Source organism: Salmo salar, chromosome ssa04 (assembly GCF_905237065.1).
Source record: "Salmo salar chromosome ssa04, Ssal_v3.1, whole genome shotgun sequence".
Lineage (NCBI taxonomy): Eukaryota > Metazoa > Chordata > Actinopteri > Salmoniformes > Salmonidae > Salmo > Salmo salar.
Genome location: NC_059445.1, coordinates 83,681,410 through 83,701,543, shown reverse-complemented (window position 1 = coordinate 83,701,543; position 20,134 = coordinate 83,681,410). Strand labels below are relative to the sequence as shown.

Here is a 20,134-nt window from a genome sequence, read left to right as displayed (position 1 = left end):
ACCAACCATGAGAAAGGGTTAAACTGAGTTTGTTAAATTAACTTGTGAATTTTATTGAATGTTCCTTATATCAATTACATATCAACAGCTGTATCTGTCCAGTTGTCTACCGCAGGAAATCCTCACTGGTACTCTAGCTTATAGGAAGACCCGTAGGCGATGTCAGAGGTGTTACTGTGTTGTAGCTGTCAAATCAACAAGCGTTTCCCAGCGTTATACCTATCGCTATCGCGGACATTGCCATTCGATACACTGAGTCGCATTATTAGAAATCTCATGCATCCGTTTGACAAGGTTGAACATAGTAATGTGTGTTGTAATATACAGTACACATCCATTAGGATGAGATCAATCCTTATTGTTTCATTTAATCATTTTCAATGTGTCATTATTTCTATATAGCCTACACTTTCTCCTTCTGAACTTCTAACACCGGTAGGATGGGTGTGGTTTTGTGACAATGACCACAAGAACAGCCACTCAGAGATTTGATGCAGTTACACCTCTGACATTGCCTGAACAAAAACAATGATTTTCTATAGAGTTCTGATTTAATCTAGGCCCTAATTTTTGTTAAATTACCTTGGGGTGGACAGATTAACATAAGGCTTTAGACAAGGCTAAGAGTTTTAATACAAATCCAGTGAACCCCACATCTCAGTTGGCTTTACTCTACTCAGTAAACGCAAACGTATAGGCTCCAATTGTACATGTAATTCTATGATTATGCCCATAAAAATGTTTGGTGCACGCGGGCACATATAGGAAGTCCCTTAACAGGCAGAAGGGAATTTCACTTTAACCCCTGCATCGGAGAGTTACAATGTTGCTATCACTATGCAGCCAACTACCTGTAGTAGGAAACCGAGTTTCTTATTAATAATATGCCACCTGTTATCATACATGGCACGACTACATAATTGTTACAATTACAATAACACTTATATAAGATATTTATTTATTATTTATTTATTTTTGTAATTCTCCACACAGGCTTCCTGGTAGTTGTCGTCTCTTAGACATGGTAGCAAATTGTTTCAAATCTCTATAGATTACTTTTAGCTAAAATTAAATCCACTAGTAGTAGCTAGCTAAGGTTAACAGGCTAGGTTAGGCTACTGCCTTAATCGCTAATCGTCTTTGTCACTCACAAAATACAAAACCAAGCAATAATTGAATTGGCAGATTAATTTTTATTATTGTTTCACAATTGGATATTCCCACATAAAACACACACACGTCAACATAGCTACCAAGGATAGTGGGAATGCACTTCGGGAGAAGCGGGAATGGGGTGGGGCGGGAACTGCAGCAACGCTATGAGCTGGTGGCTGGGGTGCCGCTGGCGGTGTAGTAGCCGATCAGGGGCGCTGGAGGGCAGCAGCCAATTGTCAAAATGGCACCCCAAAATCAAGTGCCGCCTAATCTTGCCTAATGGGAGGGCCGGCCCTGCACCTCTGACATTGCCTAAACAAAACCAATGATTTGCTATGCAGTTCTGATTTAATCTAGATCTAAATTAGGCCCTAATTTTTGTTCAGTTACTTTGAGGTGGACAAATTAACATACGGCTTTACACAAGACTAAGAGTTTTATTTACAAATCCAATTAACCCCACATCTCAGTTGGATCTTCCCAACAAACGCAAATGTTCCTACAATATCGGGAAGCTTAATGTTCAAATGGAGACCCAATTTTGTTTCCAGATAATGTTAGCAGGACAACATCCCTGACTTATGTTGGAACCTCCTGCGGTCTATCCTTTTTATCCTTCATGAATTTTCGCTCATTTGGGAGTAAATCTTCTTCTTTTGCAATCTTATCCAGAATCTCAGGCTCTCCCTTCATTTTCTTCAACTCTACGATCCGATCCTCAAAGCCTGGCTTGCGTTCGTCCTCCTCTGTGCGAATGAGTATCTCAATGTACTCCATAGTGGAGAGAGAGCTTGGCTTCAGGGCAACATCATTAAGTCTCTTGAGACAGTCAGAAGACTGCTTGATCAAATTCCTCAATCATATGAAACTCATCCTCAAGCTTATCCAGCATCTCCTTGGTTTCCATAGACTTGCCACACGCCTTCATGGAGTTGTCCTTCAGTTCTTGAATAGTCCTTTTCTCAGTCTTTGTTTCATACGTCAACAAGACTTTTTCCCTTGTCGTGGTCAGTGGAAGAGCATTTTCCTGGACATACGGTACAGTTGCCATCATCATCCATCACGGCACAACTTTTGATTTCATCCTCATTTGGGAAGAAACAGCAGGTGTGACATGTGAAATTGCATATCTTGCAGTTTGTTGCAAAGTCTTGGGATAATTTGCTTCTCTTCACCGACAGCACATTTACCTCAGTCTCAAAATGGTGGTTCTGTTTCATGTTCTCATCCTCGTTCTCCAGACACTGTTTGAAGCTTTTGATCTCACTTAGCTTTGACAGACCTGCTGTGATCTGAGGGGTCAGGCGTGTCATGGTCTTCTCCAGAAGCTCACGTTCTTCCAGCACTTTCTTTGTCAGGGTCAGATCTTTACTCTCAATGCTTTCCAGTGCTTGGAAAAATTTCTTCAACTCCTTGAAAGTTGACCTCCATTGCTCTGGACACTGGGCCTTATGATCATCATCAGTATCATCCTCTTCAGAGCTGCTCTCCGTCTCCTTTATGAACATAATTGAACTGTTGAATTTGAAATGGGTTGGTAGCCCCTTCTTGTTTTTCTTACAGGGCAGATTTGCAGCTTTGATGGCTTCTAGCACCGGTATGTGCTTCCCATCAACAAATGTCACAAGCATCAGGATGTTTTCAGCAACATCCTTTCCAAAGATGGACAGGATGGAATCAAAGATGCATCTCTGGGAAGGACTGAGACGAACAAGTGATGCCTGTACTACAAAGCAGACTGCATCAATGTGATCAATCCCTAAAGGATTACGCAAGAAATCCTTCAACATCTGGGTGAGCAATTTATCTTGAGCCATTCCTCTGGTGTCTCCGAACCCTGATGTGTCAATGATAGTCAGAGAATAAGGAATCTGAAAGCCTGGCTGGTTGTAGAGCTCGTATGATGTCACAACCACAGTCTGGCTCTCAGCCTGTGACTTGTTGGTCACTTCATGGATGAGCTTAAAGCGGTAACAGTCTTCCCACTTTACCCCAAGAATGTAGTTTATCATGGCATTGATCAGGGATGTTTTTCCTGCACCTGTGGCCCCCGGAAGCAATATCACCTTGTTATTCCCTTGCTCAACTTTCCTCCCAAATGTGTACTGGTCAAAACTTTCCTTTACAACCAACTTCTTTTCCAGATTCAGCCAGTGGATTGAGGGGTTGCTGGTTTCCACCTTCTGGGATTTTTTGAGGAATTCCTCACTTTTTGCTGCTGTTGATTTGCTCGTCTTCGGTTGGGGATCAGAGACTCTAAGGGTAGTCAGCACAGTCTCAGGACTGGGTAGACTATTCCCTGCTTTGCCACAGTTAGCAGAGACTCTGATGCTGTATGCAGTGTCAGCCTCAAGTCCTTCCAGTCTACTCTCTCTAGTGGTGCTTTTGATGGCGTGCTACATCTGATTGTCTATAGCCTTTACACTCTTTCTGTATTCAACCACATAACCAATGACTTCAACATCATCTCCCGCTATGGTAGGAATGTCGCAGTTCACTCTGATACTTCCTGACTCTATCCTCCTCTCTGTGGGTGGTCCAGGGGGGCTACATGGGCGGGTCCTGAAGTATTCTGTCCAGTCACTGGAGAGGCTCACACCAGGTCTACACACTGCCTTGCAGCTAAAGCGATACTTTTTGTAGGGGTCCAAACGACTGATGGTGACCTGGTTAGTTGTAGCATCCGATTTCACCTCTGTCCACTCAGAGTCAGCCTGCTCAGCCTGGTACACAACCTGGTACGACTCCACAGAGGTAACACCAAGGTTGGGAGGTTTGACTTGCAAGTGGACACAGTCATGCTCCAGACTCTTGATGGTGGGAACACCTGGCTTTGATGGCAGCTCAAACTGTGGACTCAAAAGTGTCCCTCTTTCATAGACATGGATGGAGGACGCAGTGAGGCGTTTGTTTGGAATTGACGCAGTGCGGAATGCAAGATTTTCTATGCCTTTGTTTGACTCTTTGAAGCCTAGGAACAGATTTATGGTTTGCCTAGTTAGGGTCGTTACCTCCCCCGAGCGAAACCACTTTTCTACTGCAGTCTTCCCGGCTGCTTTGGAGTAGTAAGGTATCAGTGAAAAATCACTTTTCGATTCTTCCAGCAAGTAGTTCTCCAAGACTACCACATACTCTTCTTTCACCTTCAAATACGATAATGCAAAACACACTACATAATCATTCGGTTTATCAAGCACTAATCCATCCAATTCACTGCTTCAGTACACAACTTGTACCTCTTTCATTATGTCAAGGTAAGAGCTGACAACATTCATCTCTCTCTCTCTGTCATCCAGGTACGTGATCATGAGGTCATTCTGGAATGGAGAACGTTCTTTGCTGTTGATAATTTTTATCAGCTCTTCCTCCTCCATTCCTCCTCCTCTTATGTTGGGAAGAACCTTGCAGAAACCTTTCTGGAACACCAGCTTGTACTCTAAGCACAAGTCCCTGAACTTGTTGAGCTTGGCTTTGATTTCAGGGAACTTGATAGCCATGTCTTCCTTCATCATGTCCTGGCATTGTACATCAGTATTGTCCAGTCCGTCCATGATTCGCTGTGCGCGACGCACCAGGCTAACACTGATCTGCCTGACTAGCTGGGTAGCTGCAGAGTCCAGGTTCTTGAGAGGATAGAGCCAGACGGTCATGGGCACAGCATGTTCTCAGTTCTCCCCTAGTCGACTTGGCAGGCCAGCATACACCTTCATGGCATCTTCAAATGTGACAGTGTTGTTTTCTAGTGCAAAATCACCATGGAAAGTGCAGTTGAATTTATTGGCCTTTTTCTTCTCTTCCTCACTCATCTTCAAATTTCCCTGCCCTTCTATTGACATTTGAGGGATCTTTTTTATTGTGGCCTGCAGGGTTCCCTGGATGTCCTGGTGGTTTTCTCCTGAGGAAACCTCTTGGTCAAAAACGAAGAAGGCCTGCGCTCCATAGAGCAGGCCAGTCACCACATGGGTTGCAGAGCCCTCTTGGAAGACAGAGTATTTCACATTTCCTGTCCCCAGGTGGTCCATGGTCAACTGCTCGAAGCGAGTGGTGGCACGGTACTGCAGAGAAACCCTAGACTGATGCTTTGAGGTCTTTTTGACATGTAGGAATTCAGCAGAACCCTTCACATTGACTAAGCCACCAAGGAAACTGGCCTCAAGAGATGCAGACACATTCAAAGCTTCTGACTTGGCTTCACTTGAGTCTGAAGCAATGATTTTGAAGTCAGTGTTTGGTTGTGGACGGACATTGATGCGTTTCTGCAGCATCTCAGAATCCCAGAGAGTGATACCTGCAGTTTAAAGAGAATGACCAAAGAACGTTATTGTGAAAATTATACTCCAACGTGTACATGTGTAAATATTTCTATATATTATCATGGTTTAATTCAAATAACTAATTAAAAGGTACATTTTTTACCTCAAAGTAAATATACTGCTCAAAAAAATAAAGGGAACACTAAAATAACACATCCTAGATCTGAATGAATGAAATAATCTTATGAAATACTTTTTTCTTTACATAGTTAAATGTGCTGACAACAAAATCGCACAAAAATAATCAATGGAAATCCAATTTATCAACGATAAAGAGCACAGGGCGCCAGTGGCGAATTTGCCAATCTTGGTGTTCTCTGGCAAATGCCAAACGTCCTGCACGGTGTTGGGCTGTAAGCACAACCCCCAACTGTGGACGTCGGGCCCTCATACCACCCTCATGGAGTCTGTTTCTGACCGTTTGAGCAGACACATGCACATTTGTGGCCTGCTGGAGGTCATTTTGCAGGGCTCTGGCAGTGCTCCTCCTGCTCCTCCTTGCACAAAGGCGGAGGTAGCGGTCCTGCTGCTGGGTTGTTGCCCTCCTACGGCCTCCTCCACGTCTCCTGATGTACTGGCCTGTCTCCTGGTAGCGCCTCCATGCTCTGGACACTACACTGACAGACACAGCAAACCTTCTTGCCACAGCTCGCATTGATGTGCCATCCTGGATGAGCTGCACTACCTGAGCCACTTGTGTGGGTTGTAGACTCCGTCTCATGCTACCACTAGTGTGAAAGCACCGCCAGCATTCAAAAGTGACCAAAACATCAACCAGGAAGCATAGGAACTGAGAAGTGGTCTGTGGTCCCCACCTGCAGAACCACTCCTTTATTGGGGGTGTCTTGCCAATTGCCTATAATTTCCACCTGTTGTCTATTCCATTTGCACAACAGCATGTGAAATTTATTGTCAATCAGTGTTGCTTCCTAAGTGGACAGTTTGATTTCACAGAAGTGTGATTGACTTGGAGTTACATTGTGTTGTTTAAGTGTTCCCTTTATTTTTTTGAGCAGTGTATTATAGGTGTCAACCCATAGTTAGAAAACCTACACCCTCAGAAGTAAAGAGTGCTCTATAGGCCCATTTGAACCAGTCTGGAAATGGGTTCTATCTGAAGCTTCTTTCAGGTCAAATAGAACCTGGGTTCCAAATAAAGGTTGCTATTTGGAACCAGAAAGATTCGAGATAGAACTCTATCTAGAATGTTCCCCTACAGGGACAAATAGTGCCACATTACACTCTCAGAAGGAAAAAAAAGGGTAATCTTTGCCATTGACAGCATTACTACAATATGAACACTTCAAAAACAACCTGCATGACATCACTCTTTTGTCCCAAGTGTGTCCTCTAGCTTTTCTTACTCTGTGGTAACCATAGAGATGCACCAGAAAGCTAATCTCTCTCTGCAATGGCCGATTCTGTGACAGCATCATAGAGGACTTTATTGCCCAAAAGCCTGTTTTAGCATGGGCAGCGCCATTCAGGACTTTCACCATTTGAAGTAGTCAACTGGGAGATACTTCCTTTGGGTTAAGGAAGGATTACATAATTCAATCTGGGTCCTCTGGAGGGATCAGACAGAATATAATCGCTTGCCAACTGGTGAGGTTAGCATAGCGCTAACTTATGCCATGGTATCTGATGGGACCAGCTACAATTTAGCATTCTGTCACGTGCGAGTAAATCAACAATTTTAATTAGCTGAGACTCATTTGGAGCTGGAGAAACTGTTTAAATGTAAATGGTTGCTTATGTTCACAATTATGTCCCCAATGTCTTCAACTTCTGAGTGTATTAGCAGTTTGTAAATAAACTGAAAAGGTGCATATCACCACCTACTGTGTGGAGTGTGTATAGTCTGAACAGGTATAAAGCCAAGATTGGTGATTTACTGACATCTGCAGTTATGGAATGTCTGGTGAGGAGTGCAATTCATTGGCTGACCCCTCCTGCTGATTATTGCTTAATCCATAGAAACTACTTTAAAATGGTGAAAGCCCTCAATGGTGTTCCCTGTGCTAGAACAGTGTGCCCTCTCTCCAACTCAGTGGTGGAAACACTGTCAATGAATTTAAGATGATGCACATTGATTACCTCCAAACCAAAGAGGAATTGTTTCCTGTACCTGGAATGAGGACATCTCTACGACAGTCATACAGCATCCCCAGCTGGAAGGGTCGGCCCAGAGCAGCTAGCTCGATGGTCTCCGAGTCGGACATGACTCAGTGTTCTGAAAACATATCAGAACTGGGGTTACTTCAGCAGCCACGGTATTAGAAAATTGCAACAAAGTTTGGCCGTCGACATAAAATCATGTTTTTTTTTTGCTCATTTCCCAGGCAATGCAGCGTGTGTAAAATATCACTGATACAGTATGTTATGCAAACATTTGAGTCACTCACATCTTTGTTCTCCAGTCTTGTTGTTCTTTCTGAAGAGGAAGAGGACTCTGGAGCCCTAACGATTGGTGCTCTTATTTCTTTGGAAAAAACGAACTGCAGAAACAAAACAAAGACGCACTGTATGTTGATGTCTTTCTGGTGGACATAATACAGTCTTAAACAATCCACCTTAACAGTTGACTTAAGTAATAGAGGAGACATATTACAATTGTGAAAACACCTAAAAGTTTCTCTACACTCTGGATTCATTCTTCATCAAAATGGCAGCCACACCTCTTGTTTTGGCATACAACTTAGCTTTTAGATGAGGCTGGTAAACCCTCTCAAATTCATAGACAGCACTCTAGAAGGAGTGACAGTCCATAATATTCACAAGATAGTTTGAAATGTATTTGGAAACCATGGTTTACGTTCTTGTTTGTAAAGAATGGAGAAATAAAACCTTACGTCATAGTCTAAATAGAAGATTACATAATTTATATAACTACAAGCCACGCTAACATCATGAGGTGTTTAGGATTTGAAGACATTGGAGGCTTAGCCCAAAGCTAGCAGGGGGGTCCGTATGCATTCTCCCCTGGCAAAAATAAGGAATTTCAACAGCTGAATTTGGTTCATTTTGATCAAATCACATACACTCTCATTAACATCTGCTAACCATGTGTAACGAAGTGCTTGTGCTTTTAGTTCCAACAATGCAGTAATATCTAACAAGTAATCTATCAAATTCACATCACTACTTTATTCACACACGTAAAGGGATGAATAACAATATGTACATATAAATATATGGATGAGTGATGGCTGTGTGGCATAGGCAAGATGCAGTAGATGGTGTAGAAACAGTATATATACACATGTGAGATGAGTAATGTAGGATATGTAGACATTAAAGTGGCGTTATTTAAAGTGACAAGTGATACCTTTACCTTTAAGTTAATTTATTAAAGTGGCCAGAGATTTGAGTCTGTATGTTGGCAGCAACCTCTATGTTAGTGATGGCTGTTTAACCTCTTACATCTAGATGTGCCGCTAGCGGAACGCCTAGCCAATATCCAATGATAGGGCGTGACGCGAATTACAAACTCCTCAAAAATCCCAAAACTTCAATTTTTCAAACATATGACTATTTTACACCATTTTAAAGACAAGACTCTCCTTTATCTAACCACATTGTCCGATTTCAAAAAGGCTTTACAACGAAAGCAAAACATTAGATTATGTCAGGAGAGTACCCAGCCAGAAATAATTAGATACCCATTTTTCAAGCTAGCTTAAAACCTCGTCGGGCTCGGGACATCCAGCGAAAAATCCTATCACCATTAGCATAACAACATTTAAGATTTTTTTTTTTTCAAATATAGGACTATGTTATATCGTTTTATAGATACCCCTCTCCTGAATCGAACCACGTTGTCCGATTTCAAAAAGGCTTTACAGCAAAAGCAAAACATTACATTATGTTAGAGGAGTATATCGTAAAAGTAGCCACATAGCCATTTTCCGACCAACCACATGCATCACAAATAACCAAAAAAACAGCTAAATGCAGCACTAACCTTTGACAATCTTCATCAGATGACACTCCTAGGACATCATGTTACACAATACATGAATTCTTTTGTGCGATAAAGTTCATATTTATATATAAAAACAGCATTTTACGTCGGCGCGTGACGTTGACTAACTATTTTCCCTCAAATACATCCGGTGAAACAGCGCTACAATTTACTAAATTACTATTCGAAAACATTTTTTAAATGTAATATTGTCATTCTAAGATTTATAGATGAATATCTCTTGAAAGCACCTGTAATGCCAGATTTAAAAATAACTTTACTGGGTAATCACACTTTGCGATAAAAGGGGATGCGATACTCAGAAAAATAGGCTACCGTTACAGGTCAGCGCCATCTTGGAACAATCGCATATCAAATCTACTCTTGTATACTATTGTCAATAATCCCTTACCTTTGATTATCTTCATCAGAAAGCACTTCCAGGATTCCCAGGTCCACAACAAATGTATTTTGGTTCGAAAAAGTTAATCCTTTACGTCCCAATAGCTTGTTCTTGTTAGCGCGTTCTGAAGGCTGCTCCAAAACTTCCGTCGGCCGCGGGACTCCTCTTTCAATAAAATGCTTTTTTTTTTTTTATTTAGGTTCGTTCAAACATGTCAAACGTTGTATAACAGATCTTTAGGGCCTTTTTCAACCAGAGCTCCAATAAGATTCAACGGGGACGATTGCATTGTCTTTCTAAACGTTTCGAAGGGGGAGGGTAGCCAGGGGCGCTGGCGTCATAATGGTGATGGCCCTCTCCATGTGACCACTTTCCACAGCGTCTCATTCTGTCAGTTTTCACAGTAGGAGACTCAAACCACTTTGTAAAGACTGGGGACATCTAGTGGAAGCAATAGGAAGTGCTCAATGAACCATTGCTCACGGTGTGATTTATAGGCAAAGTGATGAAGTTGAGTCCGCAATTCAGAATTCCACATCCTGTTACGATCTGTCTCGGGGTTTTGACTGCCATTTGAGATCTGTTATACTCACAGACACCATTCAAACAGTTTCAGAAACTTTAGGGTGTTTTCTATCCACAAGTATTATATATATGCATATCCTAGCTTCTGAGTTTGAGTAGGAGGCCGTTTAAAATGGGCATGAATTTTTTTCAAAAATCGCTGTAGCGCCCCCTATCCTAGGCGACCGACAAGAGGATATAATGTCACAAAAACCAAAACCACAGCTAAATGCAGCACTAACCTTTGATGATCTTCATCAGATGACACTCCTAGGACATTATGTTATACAATACATGCATGTTTTGTTCAATCAAGTTCATATTTATATCAAAAACCAGCTTTTTACATTAGCTTGTGACGTTCAGAACTAGCATACCCACCCAAAACTTCCGGTGAATTAACTAAATTACCCACGATAAACGTTCACAAAAAACATAACAATTATTTTAAGAATTATAGATACAGAACTCCTTTATGCAATCGCGGTGTCCGATTTTAAAATAGCTTTTCGGGGAAAGCACATTTTGCAATATTCTGAGTAGATAGCCCGGCCATCACAGGATAGCTATTTTGACACCCACCAAGTTTGGCACTCACCAAACTCAGATTTACTATAAGAAAAATTGGATTACCTTTGCTGTTCTTCGTCAGAATGCACTCCCAGGACTTCTACTTTACACCCAATGTTGTTTTGGTTCCAAATAATCCATAGTTATATCCAAATAGCGGCGTTTTGTTCGTGCGTTCAAGACACTATCCGAAGGGTGAAGCGCCAGCACGTATAGTGACAAAACATTTCTAAATATTCCATTACCGTACTTCGAAGCATGTCAAACGCTGTTTAAAATCTATTTTTATGCGATTTTTCTCGTAAAATAGCGATAATATTCCGATCGGGAGACGTTGTTTTCGTTCAAAGACTGAAAGAAGAAAATGGTCTCTTCACATGCACGCGCGCACCCGTGTCATTGTTCTCACATCGACCACTTTCCAAAACCCCTACTGTTTTTCGCCCAGGGACTGCAGAGTCATCATTCCCCGTTCTGGCGCCTTATGGGAGCCTTAGAAAATGTCACATTACAGCAGAGATCCTCTGTTTTCGATAAAGAGGCTATAGAAGGCCAAGAAATGGTCAGAGAGGTTACTTCCTGTATAGAATCTTCTCAGATTTTGGCCTGCCATATGAGTTCTGTTATACACAGACACCATTCAAACAGTTTTAGAAACTTTAGGGTGTTTTCTATCCAAATCAAACAATTATATTATATGCATATTCTAGTTTCTGGGCAGGAGGAATAACCAGTTTAAACGGGTATGTTTTTTATCCGGCCGTGAAAATATTGCCCCCTATCCTAAACAGGTTAACCTGTTTGGGCTAGGGGGCAGTATTGAGAATTTTGGAAAAAATATGTGCCCATTTTTAAATGCCTCCTACACCAACTCAGAAGCTAGAATATGCATATTATTGTTCAGGTTTGGATAGAAAACACCCTAAAGTTTCTAAAACTGTTTGAATGGTGTCTGTGAGTATAACATAACTCCTATGGCAGGCAAAAACCTGACAAGGTTTCATGCAGGAAGTGGCCTGTCTGACAAGGAGTCGTGCGTCTTGCATCTGTTTATTGAAAAGTAAGGATCTTAGCTGTAACGTGACAATTCCCAGGGCTCCAATAGGCTCTCAGGACGCGGGAAAATCATGAAGGTTGACGAGGCAGCCTCAGGCTGAAACAGATTATCATCTTATTCAAGTGTCCCATTAGGTGACAATGGAGTGAGGCGCGTGCGCGATTAGCCCCCGTGGAGTATTTTAATTCGGCTGTTTAGTTTATTGCAGATTCCCGGTCGGAATATTATCGCTTTTCTACGAGATAAATGGCATAAAAATTGGTTTTAAACAGCGGTTGACATGCTTCGAAGTACGGTAATGGAATATTTAGACATTTTTTGTCACGCCATGCGCTATGCTCGTGACCGTGGATTACCATTCTGATAGTGTCTAGAACTCACGAACAAAACGTTGCTGTTTGGATATAATGATGGATTATTTGGGACCAAACCTACATTTGTTATTGAAGAAGAAGTCCTGGGACTGCATTCTGACGAAGAACAAGAAAGGTAAGAACATTTTTCTTATAGGAAATGTGATTTTGGTGAAGGCTGAACTGCGTGGGTGTCTAAATAACTAGCCCTGTGATGCCGGGCTATGTACTTAGAATATTGCAAAATGTGCTTCATCCGAAAAGCTATTTTAAAATCGGACATATCGAGTGCATAGAGGAGTAATGTATCTATAATTCTTAAAATAATTGTTATGCTTTTTGTGAACGTTTATCGTGAGTAATTTAGCAAACTGTTAGTAAATTCCCCGGAAGTTTGCGGGGGGTATGCTAGTTCTGAACGTCACATGCTAATGTAAAAAGCTGGTTTTTGATATAAATATGAACTTGATTGAACAAAACATGCATGTATTGTATAACATAATGTCCTAGGAGTGTCATCTGATGAAGATCATCAAAGGTGAGTGCTGCATTTAGCTGTCTTCTGGGTTTTGGTGACATTATATGCTGGCTTGAAAAATGGGTGTCTGATTATTTATGGCTTGGTACTCTGCTGACATAATCGAATGTTTTGCTTTCGTTGTAAAGCCTTTTTGAAATCGGACAGTGTGGTTAGATTAACGAGAGTCTTGTCTTTAAATAGCTGTAAAATAGTCATATGTTTGAGAAATTGAAGTAATAGGATTTTTAAGGTTTTGAAAATCGCGCCACAGGCTGCAAGTGGCTGTTACGTAGGTGGGACGAATTCGTCCCGCCTAGCCCAGAGAGGTTTTTAACAGTCTGATGGCCTTGAGATACACGGCTGTGACTATAATCGAAAATAATTATCTTGGAAGATAATGCAGTTGGCATTTGATTGTAAGGAATTCTAGGTCAGGTGAACAAAAGGACTTGAGTTCCTGTATGTTGTTATGATTACACCATGAGTCGTTAATTATCAGGCATACACCCCGCCCTTCTTACCAGAGAGATGTTTGTTTCTGTCGGCGCGATGCATGAAGAAACTGGCTGGCTGTACCGACTCTGACAACATATCCCGAGTGAGCCATGTTTCCGTGAAACAGAGTATGTTACAATCTCTGATGTCTCTCTGGAAGCAACATTGAGCGATTACATGTTTCAGTTAACTTGCACCTTCCCACAGCCAGTACTGCCAGTACTCAATTACAGTAGCTACTGTGGGTCTAGTCTGGAAAACCATATTTTTCCTTTCGTTTATTAAGCAAATGTCTTACTTTTTAAAACTCTGCATTGTTGGTTAAAAGCTTGTAAGTAAGCATTGCACGGTAAGGTTGTATTGCACCTGTTGTGTTCAGCGCATCTGACAAATACAATTTGATATGATTACATTTTTGATCTACAGTGTATTGCCAAAAACCTTCAAACAGACTGACTTGTTCAATGAGCCAAACTGATTAAAGAATCCCACAGTATCCAAACACCCCCCCCCCACACACACACACAGTGCAGTAATTAGAATACATACAGCAGCTTTAAGTGATAGTCTACTGTGTGTTCACCCCTCTGCCTATCGCCATCACTTTCTCTGCGTTGTCTGTTGCTGTCTCTCGTGACTCGTTCTGCCCTCTTCTGTTGCCGTCTTTTGTCCTCTCTAATCCTGTCCTGGTTGTAAGTATAAAAGTACACAATTGTTTTAATAGGAATTTCACAGGCTCTCTCACCTCCCCTGCAATTCTTTGTAAACCATGTTTTACTTTCTCGCTATCTGTATTTCATCTCATTTGTGCAAATAAATAAAACAAATTAGAATCCATAGAGCAGCTTAAAGTGATAGTCTACTGTGTGTTCAACCCACCTTTGTTCTCTCTCCACCCTCTGTCACTTTCTCTGTGTCTCGTCTGTTGCCGTCTCAGGTTCTTGTTTGTTACGGTCTCTATCCTCTTCTGTTATGGCCTGTTATGTTCTTCTGGGTTTTCCCTCCATCATTTAGTCTTCTGTTGCCATCTATCTCTGTGTCTTGTCTGCTGGGTCTCTTTAGTTCTGCCATCCAGAATGGCCAAGGGGATACTGAGGTAGCTTAACTTGTTTTGGGCCTGTGTCTAGGTCACCTAAATCCTCCTCTTCCCTACCATTTGCCCCTGGCTGCTGCTGTACTAAGTGCTACATTGGCCTGCTGTTCTCATCCATCCTCCTCGGCTCTGAAAGGTAGCAAGGAAGAGGTGCAACATGTCATCAGATAGATTTAAACGGTGACTGCCAATCCTGATTTGGCCTCGTTTCATATTTGGTTCATTAAGAACTGCTAGCGGCCATGACTGAATTCAACTGTGAGTTAGTTTCGGGGTGTGGTTTGATTTGTGTGTGTGTGTGTTCGCAGGTGTGAAGAGTTTGCCAATTAGCTTCAGGTGGCTGGTGTACCACCTAACTTTGGATAGCCTAGCTCCGGGACTAGTTAGGGACTGTCAATAAATAAATGTACCGATGGTCCCTAACTAGACCCATAGGGATATCCAAAGTCAACCCAAATTACGAATGGGATGTGTGCAGCTGGTTGACCCGAGGACAACCAGTTCCGTATAGACATGATCTGATCCGAGTGAGGGAAGAGCAGAAAAGTCCATTTGTTTGCTACTTTGTTAACCAGAGCTGATACAGCGTATGGGAGAATGGGCGGAGGAGGGGCCTTGCGGTATATGTACTGTGAGCGAGTGACACGGGAGCAAGGAGGCAGGGAGAGCGGGAAGTATTTTTCTGACATTTGTTTTGGAGAAAAGGCTGACAGGTGACCTCAGTTTGCCTGGTAACAGAGAAAGCGTCACTAGGATGTGAATTAGTGAAAAAGATGGCGGAAGCAGATGATGAAGTGGATTCTGAATCTGATGGCGGTAGAATCAAGGAGAATTGGAATATTGTCCAAAAGAATGGAAAAAGGAGCAAAGTAGAGTACAGAGAAGAGAATGTCACTTCGTATCTTGTAGGAATACCGTTTGTAAATGAGGAGCAGCTAAACGAATGACCAATCTTGAGGAATCCATTTGAGATATCCAAACTGGTGGAGAGAGTGCTGGGTAGAGTGAAGGCTGAACGGATCACTAGAGGCGGGCTTGTGTTGCTTCTCACCCGATTTTGATAAGTTTGAAGTGTTGTGTGTGTGTGTGTGTCTTTTAGGAACAGCGTACCCTATCAAGGGGGTAATATCTGGTGTATCGAGGGAAGTAGATGTTGAAGAGAGTGATTGATGCACGTCGGATGAATCGTGTGGTGATTGAAGAAAAAGTGAAGAGTTTATCTGTTCTTTTGTTTTTTTGATATGGAGTCTCTCCCTACTCAAGTGCAATTAGGGTATATTAACTATGGGATCATTGTAAAACTTTTGGTCAAGTAGCAAGTGTTTGGGAGAAGCCGAGATGTCCAAGTTGTGGAAAAGATCATATTATGTGTTATAAAAATGATGAATATGTGACATGTTGCAATTGCGGTGGGAACCATGAAGCCACATCTTCTGAATACTTTACAAGGGTGAAAGAGAATGAGGTGGCCAAAAGTCGGGGTTGTACAGAGCATTTCATAAGCAGCAGCTGTGAAGAGGGTTGAGGGTTTGAATGGTGCATCAGAAGAGTCAATTTTAGTGGATAGGCCTAGGCTGCAGAATGCTGACATTTTAAAGATTAAGAAGGTGGATTGTATGGCTTTTATAGCTGTGGTAATTAATGGCACTGCCAAGGTGGAGAGAAGTTCCAGGAAGATAGAAATCATAGTGATTGCCGCGGAGCGGTTCCCAGGGCTGAAAGATTTCTCAGCGAAGGAGTTACATGGAATATTGGCACAAGCCGTACCACCCTATCAGGTCCTCAAGCCTGAGAAGGGAGATATGGAGAATTAAAAGAAGGAAGGAAGTGGGAGTTTTGTTAGTTTTGGCAATGTACTATTTTTATTAGGGTGGATTGACTTAGTTTCACTATTACGTATGGATTTATTTACTACATTATTTTATTTAAATGTTTTGATTTTCAAACTGTCCAGTTGGTGGCAGCAGTACACCTTTTGGTGTGTAAACTGCCATAAAACGCACAGAAGAAGAAGGAGGAGGCAGGGAGAAATAGAAACCAATCATAACAAGCCGATTTGTGCTAGAATACAAACTTGTATCTTGTCATAGCAAGGGTATTTATCAGCCAATATGATTATTATGGTACCACACGGAGGCTCTATGACTGACTGTGGTACACGTGCAACTCTGGGCTATTCTCTTCGAGCAGTAGAGAACATATTAACATTTTATCCACAACTCTGTCCATCGCTGTTATAATCGACAGTGAAACCAAAATGTTTCCAATCGGGAGATTTAAACGATGGAGGATCCTCCAATTCTGGTTTATCGATCCCACCACTCGCCATCTACAGAGCTGCACCTCACAAAAGGAGAATTTTTAATCCGACAGTTAACATTCACATTTTGATTAATGTGTGCATAAATTGTAGTTGTTTTAACCGAATAACCTACAGTATTTTTTCAGCTTTACTCACGAAGCAGTGGCATACAACGCAGCGTAGGCATGGCGTTTTTATTATTTAAAAAAATGTTTTTAGTATTCATTCAGGTTCACAGTGCGGACCGAACAGTGGTCCCTGTGCCGAACGGTTTGGTAGGTATACCTGTACAGTTACAGCCCTATCCTAGTATACAGACACAACCAGGCCAACTCAACTAAAGACAAATGCAAGTGTTCACATAACAGCGCAACACAACTCCAAACACGACAGATAAGCTGCATAGCCCCCTAGGCTTTATGGATATAAGCCAAATGTACTTGTAGAATGGAATGATTTATAAGACCTCTTCAATTCTACCTGCTAATGTGAGATTTTTAGATTACAAAACGTTTGAGGACACAATTTAAGGCCTATGTATTTTCATAGTTTTGTTCAGCGTACAATATAACCACAAAGCTGGCCATCTTTTCCCCTCTCTGTCTGGCTGCCCTCCCTCTGGTCTAAATTCAAGTTTGTTTATTTTTTTAAATTTCTTTTTATTTCACCTTTATTTAACCAAGTTGAGAACAAGTTCTCATTTGCAACTGCGACCTGGCCAAGATAAAGCATAGCAATTCGACACATATAAGAACACAGAGTTACACATGGAATAAACAAAACATACAGTCAATAATACAGTAGAACAAAAGAAAACAAAAAGTCTATATACAGTGAGTGCACATGAGGTAAGTTAAGGCAATAAATAGGCCATGGTGGTGAAGTAATTACAATATAGCAATTAAACACTGGAATGGTAGATGTGCAGAAGATGAATGTGCAAGTAGAGATACTGGGGTGCAAAGGAGCAAGATAAATTAATACAGTATAGGGATGAGGTAGGTAGATAGATAGATAGATAGATAGATAGATAGATAGATAGATGGGCTGTTTACAGATGGGCTATGTACAGGTGCAGTGATCTGTGAGCTGCTCTGACAGCTGGTGCTTAAAGCTAGTGAGGGAGATATGAGTCTCCAGCTTCAGAGATTTTTGCAGTTCATTCCAGTCATTGGCAGCAGAGAACTGGAAGGAAAGACGACCAAAGGAGGAATTGGCTTTGGGGGTGACCAGTGAGATATACCTGCTGGAGCGCGTTCTATGATTGGGTGCTGCTATGGTGACGAGTGAGCTGAGATTTATTTGTCATATACATGGAGCACAGTGCAATGAAATGCTTGCTTGCAGGTTCACCTCTCGACAATGCAACAATAGAAAAAGTAAGTAGCTAAATTAATAATTAAAATAATTATTTCAATTTAATAATGGGCAGTTATTTTTATTTTATTTCACCTTTATTTAACCAGGTGTGACCTGGCCAAGATAAAGCAAAGCAGTGCGACAAAAACAACAGAGTTACACATAAACAAACGTACAGTCAATAACACAATAGAAAAATCCATGTACAGTGTGTGTAAATGTAGAAGAGTAGGGAGGTAAGGCAATAAATAGGCCATAGAGGTGAAATAATTACAATTTAGCGTGAACACTGGAGTGATAGATGTGCAGATGAGGATGTGATTTTTACAATTCGTTCCAGTCATTGGCAGCAGAGAACTGGAAGGAAAGGCAGCCAAAAGAAGTGTTGGCTTTGGGGATGACCAGAGAAATATACCTGCTGGAGCGCGTGCTACGGGTGGGTGCTGCTATGGTGACCAGTGAGCTGAGATAAGGCGGGGCTTTACCAAGCAAAGACTTATAGATGACCTGGAGCCAGTGGGTTTGGCAACAAATGTGTAGTGAGGGCCAACCAACGAAAGCATACAGGTCGCAGTGTTGGGAAGTATATTGGGCTTTGGTGGATGGCACTGTGATAGACTACATCCAGTTTGCTGAGGCGAGTGTTGGAGGATATTTTGTAAATGACATCGCCGAAGTCAAGGATCGGTAGGATAGTCAGTTTTACGAGGGTATGTTTGGCAGCATGAGTGAAGGAGACTTTGTTGCAAAATAGTGTCCACAGTGTCCAAAGAAGGGCCAGATGTATACAGAATGGTGTCGTCTGCGTAGAGGTGGATCAGAGATTCACCAGCAGCAAGAGCGACATCATTGATATATACAGACAAAAGAGTCGGCCTGAGAATTGAACCCTGTGGCACCCCCATAGAGACTGCCAGAGGTCCGGACAACAGCCCTTCAATTTGACACACTGAACTCTATCTGAGAAGTAGTTGGTGAACCAGGCGAGGCAGTCATTTGAGAAACCAAGGCTGTTGAGTCCGCTGATAAGAATGCGGTGATTGACAGAGTCGAAAGCCTTGGCCAGGTCCATGAAGATGGCTGCACAGTACTGTCTTTTATCGATGGCGGTTATGATATCATTTAGGACCTTGAGCGTGGCTGAGGTGCACCCATAACCAGCTTGGAAACCAGATTGCACAGTGGAGAAGGTACGGTGGGATTCGAAATGGTCAGTGATCTGTTTGTTAACTTGGCTTTCAAAGATTTTACAAAGGCAGGGCAGAATGGATATAGGTCTATAACAGTTTGGGGGATGACCACGGCAGCTTTCCAATCTTTGGGGATATCAGACGATACGAAAGAGGGGTTGAACAGGCCAGTAATAGGGGTTGCAACAATTTCGGCGGATCATTTTAGAAAGAGAGGGTCCAGATTTTTTAGCCCAGCTGATTTGTAGGGATCCAGATTTTGCAGCTCTTTCAGAACATCAGCTGTCTGGATTTTGGTGAAGGAGAAGCGGGGCGGGGGCTTGGGCAAGTTGCTGCAGGGGGTGCTGAGCTGTTGGCCGGGGTAGGGGTAGCCAGGTGGAAAGCATGGCCAGCAGTAGAAAGATGCTTGTTGAAGTTATCGATTATCGTAGATTTATCGGTGGTGACAGTATTTCCTAGCCTCAGTGCAGTGGGCAGCTGGGAGGAGGTGCTCTTATTCTTCATGAACTTTACAGTGTCCCAAGACTTTTTGGAATTAATGCTACAGGATGCAAATTTCTGTTTGAAAAAGTAAGCCTTAGCTTTCCTAACTGACTGAGTATATTGGTTCCTGACTTCCCTGAGAAGTTGCATACCGCGGGGGCTATTCGATACTAATGCAGAGCGCCACAAATAGCCTATATGGAAATAACACGAGCCAAGCATGTTTACATGTAGAATGATATAGGTTATACGACCTATGATTCATTTAATCAGTTCTACCACCTCAGCATTGCTCATTTTATAAAGGGTTAAA

General features: G+C 42.0%; 1 protein-coding gene and 1 pseudogene across 1 annotated transcript; both read right to left on the bottom strand.

Moving 5' to 3' along the window:
- Positions 1-1,842: 1,842 nt before the first annotated feature.
- LOC123742364 (uncharacterized) lies at positions 1,843-4,336 on the bottom strand. The gene is made up of 3 exons (XM_045716268.1): positions 4,329-4,336; positions 3,654-4,026; positions 1,843-3,551 (listed from the first exon to the last, which is right to left on the bottom strand). The coding sequence occupies exons 1-3, from the start codon at positions 4,334-4,336 to the stop codon at positions 2,130-2,132; spliced, it is 1,803 nt and encodes a 600-aa protein (XP_045572224.1). The 3' UTR covers positions 1,843-2,129.
- On the bottom strand, positions 3,454-14,848 carry LOC106603987 (verrucotoxin subunit beta-like; annotated as a pseudogene).
- Between the last annotated feature and the right edge of the window lie 5,286 nt (positions 14,849-20,134).